Below are 15,076 nucleotides of genomic sequence, written 5' to 3'. Positions count from 1 at the left end.
ATTAAAGACAAAGTGTAGTTTTCATGCACTTACATTTAAACAGGCTGCCAAAATGGATTCTAAGCAGAACAACGATACACTCTCAAACAAAAGAAAAATATCCCCAAAGCACAATTTAATTTGATTGAGTCGAGAAATTAAAACCATGGGGAAAATCTGCTTTGTGTAGGTAGTAGGTGTGCTGTAAAGATCATGGCGTCAAGGCTTCTGGTTCGTTTCAGTGAGTTAGATCAATTGGCTCAGCTCAGCTTTTGGCTCCAAAGCATATATTTATTCAGTTGCTTTGACAGGTGCTTAAATTCCAAAACTAGCAAAGGTAGCGATATTGTCCCTTATTCAGTTTACAACAAAGCTTAGAGTCTAATGAACAAAAATTGCATTATATTACAAAACACAAATACAATAAATGTAAAACTATCAACGCCAACAGAAATGGTTTGCAGGCCAAACTTATATTTGCTGCTACAGGGACATACTTTCATAAGATAAAAAGACAGAAACACAGATGAAGTGATATAAACTGGAAGAGAAGAACATAAGTACTAAAGTATACTTATTATACTTTCAGTGGCTAACAATGAAGGCATGAGGTCATTATTAAGACCTGCACATTGTCTATAAACATTATATAACAGCACAGTGTCTTATTTTGTGTTTTCTTGAAGTCTGTGCTCAAATCTAGATAAATGGCACTTAATGGTATTGCATTGGAGTTATGTTTCCAAGCGCAATCCGTCATGGGCTGGTAACGAAGGTAATGAAAATGTGTGAAAAGTAGACTACTGCCTTTCTTTTCATGACATAAATACATTCCAGATAAAGAGATGGATATCTGATTTCCCATCAGGAGAGCAGATTAACATGCAATTCTAGTGGCTCAGTTTAATCACACTTTCCACATAGTTTATTTTGAATTCTTTGAAACTTTTGTTTTGTGGCCGTTCCCTTAAGGGTATTTTGTTCACATTTTATTCTTCCATTTCATATCTTGAGTCCTGCCTCATACAGTTTGTTTGTTTTCATGTGGAGTGGTAACTTGAGCAGGTGTCTTGATTTGTTACATTCTCCCTGTCATATTTTCCCAGGGCACACATTTTGTCATCACAGGCCTTCTCTTTGCCTGTAAGTACAAGGTGGCTGTGATGCCCTTTTCAGAACATGGACAGCGGGCAGGTGCTGTGACCTCCGTCACTACCCCACATTGCTCAGCAATGAAAGGCCGGGGAAAGAAACTACAATCCTGTGCCCGGGATGGTAAGACAAGATTTTAAAAGTCAATGTGAATAGAAAACCCTAACTAGAGACTGACTATCCACAGCAAAAAAGAATGTGAGCTACAATATAAATTGTTTTAAATCTAGAAGCATTTGCCTGAAATACAAGTCCTTCACGTCACTGATGATGTCCTTCTTTGCTGTAGAGCGCCATCTGCAGGTGAAGAAAGCACTGCAGCGCCCTGAGAAGCTGACTGCAGTGTTTCAGACGGTAAACGGCTCCCTGGAGGGCCTGTTTAGCTGGCAAGTGTCCGAGGCCGCCCCAGGTCAGACACCCATCACAGGATTCCAGTTCTCCTGGGTCAAAGTCTCCAGCAGTGGTGTGAATGAATCTACAGACACACTCATCTCTCAAATGCTGAATTTGGCACCTGTAAGTTAGTGTACATTCATTCTCCTCTGAATGCTTTTAAAAGAGTAAATGAGCAGACTGTCACTGTTTAAATTATGAGGATAATGATAGAAAGGGCACAGAAGACTGATAGCAAATTCAATCATGAATGGAGATTAAAATAAGACGTATTTTCCTGGCTTAGTTAGATGTTAGTAGGTCCCTAATAAATCTGTATTGTTACTTGTTGAATAACACATAATACATCTGCAATAATCATTGCTGCTTAAGGCACATTTTTTCTTGTTTTCTGGAGGGCCTGGAGGAACTAAATATCATTCTTCTGTCAGCACATGGCTGTGGTGAGAAGGAATGTCTTTGACTAGTGATTGACTATTGCTTTTTTCTCTGTTATAGAGTCAGCTCTCACTCAGAGTCGAGCAGCTGCAGCCAGAGAGTGTGTATAAGGTGCAGGTCCAGGTGCTGTCTGAAGCAGGCAGTGGTTCTTCAGTAGTCAGAACGCTACGTACTCCACAGCTTAATGGCACACCACATTGAGGTACAGCATCTCCACCCTCTCACCCCAGACAGAGTTAATCAGCCAAGACATGTTTGGTGTCTGAAGCTTAGTTCTTTGCTTTTGCAGTGCAGCCACAATCTAATGTAGTAGATGTCTATGTCATTCAGAAAACTTTGGGTGACAGAAGTACCATTTGGATGGCATAAGTTTTACAGTGGGGAGGTGGGGAAATGAAATTGTACCACAGGACTGCTGCAATGTTTATGACTGATTTGCACTGGATAAGAAATCTCATTACAGAGATAGGACGGGCTGCTTGGTTTATGCATTGCTGCCACACCAAATAGTTCTATATGTGATACGTTATGCTGCTCACAAGTAGAAAGCATGTCCATCTTATTAGTTGTTTTAGGGTAATGCAGTGCCATTAATGATACAATGTGTTATTGTCATCAGATTTGGAATTTACAGCCAACAGTGAACATCACCTTACAAAATCAACTTTTTTGTTTTAATGTTCAGAGTCGTATGCTTGAGGTATGATAATGCATGTCAACTTGATTTGGGCCACAGAGAACATGAACATGGAAATTCTTTTTTCCACTGGATATGATGGAATATTTACCAACATGGCAATTGACACATGATTAATGAACCCTGAGGTTATTTCTACTGTTTGTTTAATAGAAGGTAAAAGCCATCAGAATCTTTACTGACATAGAAGCGCACAATCTGCAAAAATTACTGACATGGCAGATTTGGACGGGACTCAAATCACTGAGAAATACTGGTTATAATTTTGTAAAACTAATCTCATTCGAGTAGTACTACAGACTTCCATTATCTTTTAGCTACATTAGCCTCATAGCCCTTGTCCAAAACTGAAGAAGAAAACTTTGGACACCAAAACACATCTTGGCTGATCTCTTTGTTTGGGGAATGGGGAAACCTATGCAAATTAGATTTTTTGGTGGATAGTTCCTTCAAGTACATGAGGCAGGGTTTAGATTGATGTAAAATCCACAGCTCTTTCCACTACTTAACAGTTCTCACCCACTATAACTAAGGCCTCACCTCCATCACAACAACAGTAACTACACTAAAGCCATGTGAATATCAAAACCATAAGGGCACAGAATCACGTTTTAGCTCTGTACAGGTCGGGCGCTAGCAGGAAAGTCACATCCAGATGGCAGAAAAGTCTTTAATTTTAATTGCTGCCAAAGTTACATTAGAATTATTTACATCAGCAATAATAGCACTTTGATCTGAGCCCAAGCTATTCTTTTAACACTCTGTTCAAACTGTGAAGGTGTAGATGGAGTCTAAATGATTAAATGGTGGAAAAAGCTGGAAAACAAGTGATGGAAGTGAACGTCCTTAGAGGAAAACTCAAAGCATGTGAATGCCATTAGCATGATTATGATGAATAACATAACTTCAAAGCCCATGTTGAGCTCACACCAGTGGTGGAACCTCAGCTTCCAAATGCAGCAGAAGGTTGCCATTCAGTTTTGCCATTCACTCAAGTTGTAGGCCAGATATGAAGGCATTAAACTGCTGATCTTATAGAATAATAAATATACTGTACACATTTGTGAAACTGGAGGTCTTTATTCCTTTTAGTCACATACCCAAATGTCCACTGGCTGCTTTCTTGCACTGTTGACATTTCTTGCACTGGTGTTTCCTAGAATATTGTTCTGTTGTTTGCTAATACTAACTTCTAATTGCAGACTCTTGTACAGTTCGGAGCATCATCAAGAAGTTTCTCCTTGTTCTGATATCTCTCCACTCCATGCCAACATGCATTTCATCTGCTGGTGTTGCATGATAAGAACACTGTGTAAAATTTTAAATATGAACCAACAGCATCATGAAAATGTCATGTTCTGTAAGTTAATTGTTCAGAGATGTTTGAAACATATAATTTAATCCTACTTTAACATGTAAAAATGTGTAGCACTGATGTATGCAGTATGTAGTTATAGCTTTGTATTGTTTATTTTCTTATCCTGTTAAATGTATTGCTATAAATACTTGTCCTGTATCTCTGAATCCGGAACATTTTGAGCTGTGCGAGCATTGTTCTAAATTATTTTTCAGCTTTACATTTTACAGTCCACACACACACTTTAATCTTGAAATATTTATTGTGACCTGCTATAACCTGTAAGGCATCCATGATTCTGATGTCATTGTGGACTCTGGGCATATTTAGCTTAAGATCTACCACATTGTGCTCCATTCTCCCATGAACATAGAAAACATATTAGGCCTATATTGTCTTAAATACACTGTCTGAATTTATTATAATTAACTAAACTGCATAACAATGTAACACTGAAGCTGCATGTTTTTGAGACAGCAGAGTGAACCCATATTAGGTTCAAGCTGTATACACAAGCTAATTATGAATAATGACATGAGTAAAAAGTCTTTGGAAACAATATTGTGCAGCTTTTGAAACATGATTATGAAGGAAGACTTTCATCAATGCTTAAAGTGCCAGTTCAATGACAGCATTGTACCTACATTGCCAGACATATTCTATCACATTGTGGCAGTTTTACTTTGTACAAAAAATGTTACACTTTATGTAAATATTGCACTTGATGTTGTGTTACGTAGGGGTCATCAATGTTACAAAATAAATTTTAACGTCAATTCAATTTCTTATTGGCTATTGTGTTGAGTGGATTACACTGACCACACAAACTTTGATGGTTCATTTTTTCAACACATCCATAGCTATATCAAAGATTTACAGACCATCAGTTGGTGTTAATGAAATCATTATGAACACCTCCATGTGAAAAAACAGTTTTGTCATTTCATCCAGCATACTATAGACTGAGGGTTACACAAGTTTGCTTGCCCTGCATATTTTGATGATTTCCCTGCTCCCAACGCAGCTGATCCAACTAATTAGCTAATTAGCAAATCCTTACTGAGTTGATGTGTGTATATACTTAGACTTAAAGACTCCATGCACTCAAAAATGTTTTTTTAATGGTTAACTGGCATATTATGGTTATACAGACTGACAAATGAGTTTGAATCTATCATTGTTCATATACTAAAATATGCTAAAGACGGCATTACGGTGAGAGCCATGGGAGGCGGCATGAGGCCAGCTTCTGAGCCCTAAGCACTAAAGTACTGCCCATGTTAGCTCATTGAGAACGCCTAACAGCTGTACATACAACTACACAGGTTCATTGCGGCTCGGCTGAGGCAGATTTAGAAAATAAAGATGCAAATCTGATTGTATAAATCTGTGATTTGTGTGGAGCTGTTAGCTTAATCTACTTTTACTTCATATTCTGGTTAGCACCAGTAGCTAATGTTAGTGTAGCTAGAAAACTAATAATTCTGTCATTTACAATTTGCATAATCATGCATATTTATAGTTCTTAATGAGTGGTAATATTTAGGGATGCTCCTAAGCCATTTCAGTATTTTTTGGCATAACAATCATACATAAATATGTTTAACCAATTATTATTCAACATGGATGATTTTTTAATTTATGACTTCAAATGTACTAGACAGAGGTAGTCAAGCGCCAAGTAGATCATTTTGTTCCCTCTTTATATATATATAATGGCTAAAATTTTTTTTAGAAATTGTACAGTGAAATTTTGAAAAAGGCCATATTTTGGTTTGTGTCCCTAGAAAATCAAAAATTTGTAATTTGATCGGGGATATTCAAGCAGTGATTAGTAAATTCTGTTTAACCTGTAATAAATTGAAAATGGTACAACATACACAATATTTTATGTTTTACCTCATGAACGTCATTGTTTTTTTTTTTTTGGCATGAATATATGCTCATTTCAAATTTGGTGCCTGCAACACATTTCAAAAAAGCTGGGACAGTTACATCATCTTTCCTTTTAACAATGCTTTGTCGTAGTTCTATGGACTAAAGACACACACTGATCCAGTTTTGAAAGCAGATTTTTTGTCATTCTTCTATAACACAAGTCTTCAGCTGTACAACCATACAAATCCTTCATTGTTATGTTTTGAACATGTTTTTAATAGGAGACAGATCTGAACTGCAAGAAAGCTAGTCCAGCACCTAGTCCTTTTCTTCTTTGGCATAAAGAACACAACATCCAGTATTTCCATAAACAATCTGAAAGAGAATCTTCAGACCACAGTACACGTTTCAGAAGAGCTGAAGTACAGAAGAGCCATAGTACAGTCATAACTTGCATTTGTAGACATAATGACAGACAGTGTATATTGACAACTGTTTGAAAAGTATTCCTGAGCCCATGTGGTAATATCTGACACAGAAGCCTGTTGGCTTTTGATGCAGTGCTATCTGAAGGGTCCAAAGTTCAGTTGTGCTTTTCAACCTTGCTGTTTACACACCGAGATTTCTATGAATTCCCTGAATCTTTTGATGTTATTCTGTACCATAGAGGGTGAAATAACTAAAATGATTGTAATTGCTTGCTGAGGAACGTTATTTTTAACTTTTGCTTTGAATGACTCTATACCTTATGTGTATTTTGTTAAAACAAATGATTGAACATTTAATTTTATTATTAACAATCACAACACTACTGAAAATGTACCAAAATGTTTCTGTATTGACCATTTTAGCTAATTTCAAGCAGAAGTCAAAAACACTAGCCAGTACATGACTAGCAAACACAGCTTTGAACAGTTGTACAATCATGAAATCATAATATTTTTCATTAAAATACAAAAATGTTTACTTGAATGTTGAATATATGAGTTTTGGTGTCTTAAGTTTACTTCAAAATAAAAGGATCTGAAGGGATGTAGATTATTTTCCATAATCGAATTTGAATCTATTTAACAGAATATTTTTCTTAAGAATGTATTTCTTATGCTTAGAAATAATAGTTCTTTGGCTTTTGTGTCTCTGTGAGGCCTGTCACATGCTACTTGAGAAGGATGCTGTGACATTAAATAAGAACATGTTTATGCCCATCTCCAATCTATCCCATCAGACATGGCAATGGATTATGTTACAGGACTGGGTATTTTCATCATCGTATAACTGGGTAAGAGGAGACTATTTAGGAACTGTCAAGGCCTTGGGCCTGACTGAGAGTGATTCTTGCTGACATCATTAAGATGCGTATAAGGGGCTCTATCCTTGTTGACGGAATCTCACCAATGTCTCTATTTAGTTTTGTTTTGTGAGCCTGTTCAACTCTGCATTATAATAGTTTTGATTTGTAGCGATGAATCAGCAATTATATATGTAGAATGTTTCTAATTTACATATAATTTGCATTAAGGTATGATTGCTTTGAACAAGTCTGTGTTAGATGAGGATAACACCTGTGGGTGCTCTCACCCCACCACTTCTCTTCCCCCCCCCCTTCTTTCTCTATCTCTCTTGTTGCTATTAGTTTTAGCCTGCTGATTGTCTTTAAGCTTTTGTCTTTAAGCTTTTGCATGTGACGTGTTTGTGTAAATGTGATAACCTGTTAAAATAATTTTTCTTTTTAGTTTCTTTCCATTCTTTTTATTTTTCCCATTTTATTGTTCCAGTAATTCTGTAAAACATTTTTCTGATTAAATTTTATAATCTGTCTTACTTTTAAAAATCAGAGCGTGTTCTCTACTTTTTAGGTTTTGGAGAATGTCGCCACACAGAAATTATGAATGAGTGGTTTTCATACATGCTGTGGTAAATTACCCAACAGATCTAACTGCTCACACCATGTGGCCATGAGGGACAGGGATGCAGTCTCATTTCCTGCTCTAAAATGCAGGGGTGTGGCTAAAATAAGGCTCTGCCTATGGACTAAAACTCTGTGTTTATGTAGCACATGAAATATGGGACAGCATTTTTTGAAGTTTTTAGTTAGAAATTAAAATGATAAAAATGATAAATCTTAATATTTAAAAAAAAAAAAGTTGAAAGAAATACAAAAAAACTTTAAAGTTTTTTTTTCTCAAGTTGGCTTAGTACGAAAGTCCTTAAGGACCATGAATTTACATGTTGTTTTACTTGTTTTTCCATGATAATGGGTTTGGGACAGCCACCTCCCAACAGAAGTACCCTATGATGATTTTGTATGTTTTCAGATTTTTACTGTTTAAATTAATGCCTTAGGTTTAAATAGATTAAAGCATAATTCTTAAAAATATCTAAGGTCTGATTTATTTATTTATTTATTTATTTATTTAAACTGTGGGACCCAAGTTTGAACTAGTTTAGTAGAATGGTCCATATAGGTGGTTTAAATGTAAATATAGTCAGCGGGGCACAGTGTGGAATGGGGTGGGACATAGAGTGGGTCAGAAGGTGAGACTGGTTGGAACAGAGTGGAACAGTAATGTTTAAAAACACATTGTACATTAGTTTAGCTCTTTAGCCTTGTTTCATTCTTGAAAAGCATTGTGGTCAATGTCTACAGTTCTACAATCTTCAAACAGAGATATTCAAAATGTTAAGCATTTAATCATCAGGGTTCCCATTGGGCTAATTCATCCTTATGGTAATGTTACCTCTCTCTTACAGTCCGATCCATAATTATAGGCACCCTTCACACAGTGTTGGGTAATTTACTACAGCATATTTTATTTTGGGAGAAAATCTATATCCCTTCAAAGGTCTTTGTGAACCTGTAAATGTAAGTAAATTTAGTCTAGAAAACAAAAAGTGTGTTGACTTTTATGAATTAGACAATGGCTATATAAAAACAGCTAGATTCCTGAAAACGAACAATATCCACTGTCAATGATGAATTAGTTTAAAACAATCAGCACTTTAGTGCTGCAGTGAATCTGCCTGGGAAAGGGCACAAGTGTACTTTGCCCATATGCACTGTGAGTAGGATGGTTAGAGAGGCAAAAGATCACAGTTGGACAGCTGTTAAGATGGTTTTGGGGTCACCAATTCTCCAAAGCTACAATTAGACACCCCTTACATGCCAACAGTGTGGTCAGAAGGTGTGCTTTATGTAACCACAAACATAAGTGCCTGGAGTTTGCTAGATATACTAGAACTTTGGGAAAAAACGGTATCTATGATCAGATGAGACAAAAATCAAAGTGAGTTTGGCGTAAAAAGGATGGTTATACATAAAAGAACCTTATGTCCATTGTTAAGTATGGTGGAGGATTGGAACTATTTTTCGTCCAAATGCCCTGGGAACCTCGTCAGGATACCGGACATCATGAAGTACCAGGACATTTTAAACAAAAATCTGTCCGTCTCTGCCAACAATCCAACAGATCCAAATGATTCGGTGACCAAAGAATTGAACTTCTGACATGGCCATCCCAGTCCTGTGACCTAACCCCATTAAAAACCTTTGGAGTGAGTCCAAAAAAGAGGACTTTGGACCCTGAAAGATCTGGAGAAATTCTGTAATAAAGAGCTGTAAATATTTGTTTTGAGTTGCATTTGTATAAAAAAAAAAAGAAAAACAAATAAAACATTTTCCTTTTCTGCCACTGTCATCTTCGACCTGAACATTAGACGTCTTAATCCGGATTTTAGTAGAGCTACTTTGTGATATCATGTTTCAAAAAAAAAGCGTTACATAAATCTAATTGAACAATTAGTCTACATCGTCTACAGACCAACCGCTAAAGAGAAAAGGACAATGTGCCCTGTTCAAATGACATAATAAGCACAGGCTAGTATAGATTAATTAAACATACTCTGTCTATTTAAATGTGTAACAGCAAAGTTCTGTCACAGCTGTAAAACTGACTTTGAACACCGATGAGTGTCCACAGCTCCCCTATTCACTAGAGGGCGATTTTAACAGCAGGAGACGCCAACAACTGGATGGTCCAAGTGACGCAAACATCAAGCGACCGAATCTCTTTGCAGCCGCAACGATGGGAAACCGTGTTATAAATATAAAGAAAAATGTTCAATAGGTTTGGTTCCGATGTGATTGGATTGCCTTAAGAGTCTTTTATGTGCACGCTGTGCTCATATGTACGTCCACGAATGCAAACTTCAAGTTACTGGATATATACTTTGCAATTGCAGTTCCACTTGAAAACTCGGTAACGTTAGCTAGCTGTCGATATAACCTCAGTTTGGTCAGTTAGCTAGCTGGCTAACTTGCAAGCAAGGTATGTTTTGAACTTCATACACTATGCAGTTTACTTATTTGTTCCCTCGTTGCATGCATAAGATTAGCCCTTTTAGCTTATCGACAACGCAGTTAGCTAGCTAGCTCAGTCATGTGGCTACTGTGAGAAACAAAACTACTCAACGTTTATTCGTCTTGGCTATTTATGTAGCCTCCTCAGTTGTAAACATTGCTGGGAGACACCATTCAGTATCGAGAGGTAGAGTCTTACGAGCCAGTTCAGCTTCAAGTGCTGCTCTCCTTAGCTGCCGTGGGTTGTTGGTGTTAAGAAGGAGCTACAGCTGTAATTGTATTTAAATGTAGAGTGAAAAGTAGCTATCCCTTTGTTAGCTTAAAACGTCTTCCAGGTGTTCAGTGTTGTCCTCAGTGCTCGAAATGGTACCCCTTTGGTTGCATTTTAAAAAGTTATTTTTCTGTAGCTTTTGGTGTTTTAGGAATTGCATTGAAATAATCAGTTAACGTTACTTAATTCAAATGATAGAAGGGAAATGTATAAGGGAAATATAATCCAGTCAAGCCATAACGACTGTTGGGCAGCCAAATTACAGAGGCCTTTAAAAAACTACTTTAATGGGGTTTCTGCGTTTTTGTACACTTAATCTAGCTACAGATGTCTGTGGATACAGAACTTTTTTAAAAAAGTTCCCACTGTCTCTGAGAGTTTGATGAAGCTAAGGTAAAAAGAATAAATCAGATCAGTGTGATTTCTTCCTCAAAAATGCAAGTGTGGCTGTGCATTTTATATTTTGTCATCAAAGCTGTCTAAATTGGCGCTTTATTTTGTTTAGATGGGCCTTTTATTTTCTTTACACCTTTAAGAAACAGGGTTTCCATTATTTTGAATGAATATAATTTGCATTGAGAGAGTTCTGTGGATTAGTGCACATCATTATGTACTTCATGGTAAGCTAATTCCCCATGTGTCTTTGTAATGGCTTGGCTGTGACCAGCTGTGTAACAGGTTAAGTGTAATAGACTAATGAACAAAAACACAGGAATCTGCATCATTTACACAAAAACTATCACTGTTTATCTCTTTGTTTTGTTGCCAGGTCCATTCATTGAGTTGAATGTAGGAGTTACTGGTCAGTCTTATAGAAGCAGAAGATCAAGTACCTCTGGCAAAAGTCTTGTAACTTCGTCTTACCTATCTACTTCAAGCTTGAGGTCCATATTGGAGGAGGCCAATGGTAGAGACCTGCTAAAACCTGCAGGCAAGGGCAGATTGAGGCCCAAGGAGGAATGGGTAAGGCTGGATATGAGGGTCCAAGTTCATAACAGCTCCGACCAGGCAAAGTCGGCTCCTGAGATGTCAGAGAATGGCCGCTCACGGAGGAAACGCGTGCCCAAATTGTGTGACTGCTGTGGGCCAAACAGCAAACCCCACGCACTGGGCCATGACCAGGTCACAAAGAAACGGGGTCGGAAGAAGAAAGAGATTGCAAGTGAAGTGGGAGTAGCAGCTGAAAACCAGATCATTTCTAATGCAGTAGATTTGGTTTCAGTGGCAGAGGCAGATGCAATGACTGTGTGTGAGATGCAACCAGTAACATGTCCTGAAACATCCACAGCACTGTGTGGAAATCAAATTGTGGCTCTGGTCAGTGACTTATCTGTTCTGCACAATGGCATTATACCTAGTCAAGAGGACAGTCCGGAAACAAACAGGAAAGGCAAAGATACTAATTTCACTTCACTCACTGACTCCAAAGAGCCCACTTCTATCACACACACTCATCCAACACAAGACTGTTCGGACACAAACAGTGATCCTCTACAGGCTAACCCTGCAACACCTCTTGACTGTATACATGTTGGTCCAACAGTGCACAGTGACTGCACAGAAAAATCTGCAGGCCCTGTTGTACAGAGCAATAGCATGGACTCGGATCAGATAGCAGAAACTGATGCCATGGAAGTTGAACATCCTGTTTCTGCCGTTTACCTAAATGTCAAGGCTTTAAGGGACCACCGCTACTGCAAGCGCCCTGCAGACTGTGCAGAAGAAGAGCCACTAGATGTTTCTCAGCCACCTTCAACAGAAATCCAGAATGAAGAAATTGTAGAACTCATTCATGGTATGGCCTGGTTGATCCCTGTGGTACTTGATGATGTGGCTGTTTTCTAAATGTGCCATTTTATTTTTCCAGAATTCCTTGAGCATTTCTATGAGAAGTATGGGAGCTTCATTCCACTGTGCGAGGAGGACATTCTTGAGTACCTGAACAAACACTTAAATGCTGACTTAAAGGACAGGCATGTTCATTTTCATCTTACACAAGCAAATTGTCCATTAAAAAAAAATACTGTTCAGTCGCTTACCTCCCAGTATTCTTCCTCATACAGAAAGAAAATGATACACACAGAAGTGATGAAGTACAAGGCTGGCTTGGCTTGTGCTCCTATGCACTTTTTCAAAGTGACCTATAACAAACACACTCTGGCGCTTGATGACCTTTCAACACTTGATGACCAAAACTGGGTCAATGACCAGGTGGGCTATAAAAATGTGCACTTAGAACTTATTGTCTAAGAAATGTTAAACTAATGTATATGTCTGTCATTTTTACAGGTCATAAACATGTATGGTGAATTAATTATGGAAGCTACAAACCAGAAGGTATAATGCATGAATGGTGGAGGATGTTGTTATATCAAATTTTTCTGATATCAGTTTGGTTTTGTTAGATTTTAGTTGAAACAGATTTGTTAATTACACCAGAACTGTTAACTGTTTTTTTTTTTGTTTTGTTTTAGGTACATTTCTTCAACAGTTTCTTTTATAGACAGCTTGTAGGAAAAGGCTATGAAGGAGTGAAGAGGTGGACCAAAAAGGTAAATCATTAGCAGACAGTGTCTTATAGGAGATTATCGCAAGTGCACCTTGTTAACTGTAATTAGAAACCAGGGTTATGAAATTGCATTGCCTTCCCTGTTTTCATCCTTTCTGATGGTGTATAGGTGGATTTGTTCTCTAAGAGATTGCTGCTGATTCCCCTCCACTTGGAGATCCACTGGTCCTTGATAACAGTGGACATCTCCAAGCAAAACATAAACTTCTATGACTCCCAAGGAATATTGTTCAAGTTTGCGGTTGATGTAAGTTTAAGACTGATGCAACTTGGTTGGTTTTTGTGCTCCCTGCCTTATGATTGTATTCAAAGCTATACTTTTCAACAGAACATTGAGAAATACATGTTAGCGGAGGCAAAGGAAAAGAAGCATGCTAATTTCCAAAAAGGCTGGAAGATGACTGTCAACAAGGTTTGTCTAGTCTAGTTTCATTCTTGGTTGAATCTGTGACCTGAAGATCACATTTAAAGATATACAAATTATGTGCTGTCAACTATTGATTATCTCCACTTATTGAGATTAAAGTTGTCAATTAGACAGTAAATCATTTATTATTGCCCTTCTTTCTTAGACTATCCCGCAGCAAAAGAATGATAATGACTGTGGAGCTTTTGTCTTGGAGGTAAGGCATACATTTGAGTATTATCAGTATATATAGTATATACAGAGACTTTCAGGAAATGTGATCATGACCGTTGTTTTCCCCATAGTTATTCACATGATGTTCCCATGACTGAAGACTTATTTCTGTTTTTCCCTGTGTAGTACTGCAAGTGCCTGGCATTTAAACAACCATTGCTGTTCACACAAGAGGACATTCCTAAAGTACGCAAAAGGATATACAAGGAGCTCTGTGACTGCAAGCTCACTGACTTAAAAAAGCAAGTCTAAGCTTAAAGACGTTCTTTGCTCATTTGCTTGTGAACGGACTTCTTGTTTTTTTTGTGGGAACAGTGGGGGAGGTCCTACACACGTTCATATACCTGGATATAACTCGTAGTTCAGTATTTTGGATGGGAAACTTGACGAGATGCCAAACCATCAGCCTTTCCAACCATTCCCATTTTTATATTGAAGGTTCAGCAACTGAAAAGGCCTATCATTGCTCACAGATTTTGGGGTGCTGGCTATTGAAAGCAATGACTTGTGGCAACCCTGAGAACAGACATCGTTATTTGTCTTTGTTTTGTCTTCTTGAGAATCAAGCCTCTGCAGCTTGTTAGATGGTTTTAGCCATATCGCAAACTTTGTGGTTATATCAGGTTTCTTTTCAACAAGTATGCACTCAGTGCTCCACAGCATGTTACTTGAAGGATCTACATTGTATAGTTTTGACTGCATTTTGGATGTGGTGCAAACAAGCATTTAACAAAGACAAGCTTTTAAATGAATGTACTGTTAATGAAGAACTCGCTTCTTTAACAGAACTTAACGTAAAAACAGGTATCTCTACATCAGTTTGTTTCCAATAGTATCAGACTTACCATAGGATCTAGACTCTTAAACCCTACCCTTGGAACTGTTTGGGCCATATAGTTTTTATCTCTGTATTCTTTAATAGAAGCACTCTAGACACTTTTTTTAATCTTTTGATTTTGAAATGCAATGACGTGACAGTTTCTATAGCATGTAGCTTTATTACGAGTTCCGTTCCAAATTCCATAAAGTATTTTAAGGTCATGTCTAAACATGGTGGCTATGATTTTTTTTGTTTTCTTTTTAAAACTGATAGCAGTAAATTTGATTGGCTAAAGCTATTTTACCACTTGAGCAGATTAAATCAATGGTAAAACATACATGCTTAAAAGCAGTGAGACAAAACAGCTTGTGTTAAGGTTGGTGCAGACCATGTTTCTAAGAATTATGACAAGAGCTGTCATAATAGCCTTATGTTTATCTTATGAAACAAGGCTTTATATTGTGGAGCTGGGGCAGTAAGGTGCAGTTGGTTTTTCAGAACATTGCCAGCTCATTGTGTCCATTT

The 15,076-nt window shown here is 37.5% G+C and overlaps 2 protein-coding genes across 3 annotated transcripts in view; both read left to right on the top strand.

The window, feature by feature from the left end:
• anos1b (anosmin 1b) overlaps positions 1-4,792 on the top strand; it is a 48,064-nt gene extending 43,272 nt beyond the window's left edge. For both annotated transcript variants that reach the window (XM_036587055.1, XM_036587054.1), the window contains exons 11-14: positions 1,086-1,254; positions 1,421-1,647; positions 2,023-2,164; positions 3,862-4,792. In XM_036587055.1, the coding sequence (XP_036442948.1) occupies positions 1,086-1,254; positions 1,421-1,647; positions 2,023-2,163 (537 nt within the window). In that variant the 3' untranslated portion in view covers position 2,164; positions 3,862-4,792. The remainder of the gene's footprint in view (positions 1-1,085; positions 1,255-1,420; positions 1,648-2,022; positions 2,165-3,861) is intronic.
• A 5,126-nt stretch (positions 4,793-9,918) lies between these two features.
• senp5 (SUMO specific peptidase 5) lies at positions 9,919-14,483 on the top strand. Its single transcript, XM_036587051.1, has 10 exons — positions 9,919-10,219; positions 11,292-12,317; positions 12,390-12,495; positions 12,586-12,733; positions 12,812-12,859; positions 12,997-13,074; positions 13,201-13,338; positions 13,420-13,503; positions 13,664-13,714; positions 13,858-14,483. Exons 2-10 carry the CDS (start codon positions 11,498-11,500, stop codon positions 13,981-13,983), a joined length of 1,599 nt encoding a protein of 532 aa, XP_036442944.1. The 5' UTR covers positions 9,919-10,219; positions 11,292-11,497; the 3' UTR covers positions 13,984-14,483.
• Positions 14,484-15,076: the final 593 nt, after the last annotated feature.

This window comes from Colossoma macropomum, unplaced genomic scaffold (genome assembly GCF_904425465.1).
Source record: "Colossoma macropomum unplaced genomic scaffold, Colossoma_macropomum, whole genome shotgun sequence".
Lineage (NCBI taxonomy): Eukaryota > Metazoa > Chordata > Actinopteri > Characiformes > Serrasalmidae > Colossoma > Colossoma macropomum.
This window is presented reverse-complemented; position numbering and strand designations above follow the sequence as displayed.

Bases quoted from the DNA above. Each gene is read 5' to 3' on its own strand.
- senp5 (XM_036587051.1), top strand. From the start codon at position 11,498: ATGAGGGTCCAAGTTCATAACAGCTCCGACCAGGCAAAGTCGGCTCCT. The intron at 12,496-12,585 runs GCATGTTCATTT...TTCCTCATACAG, and splicing joins AATGCTGACTTAAAGGACAG to AAAGAAAATGATACACACAG. The intron at 13,075-13,200 runs GTAAATCATTAG...GATGGTGTATAG, and splicing joins TGAAGAGGTGGACCAAAAAG to GTGGATTTGTTCTCTAAGAG.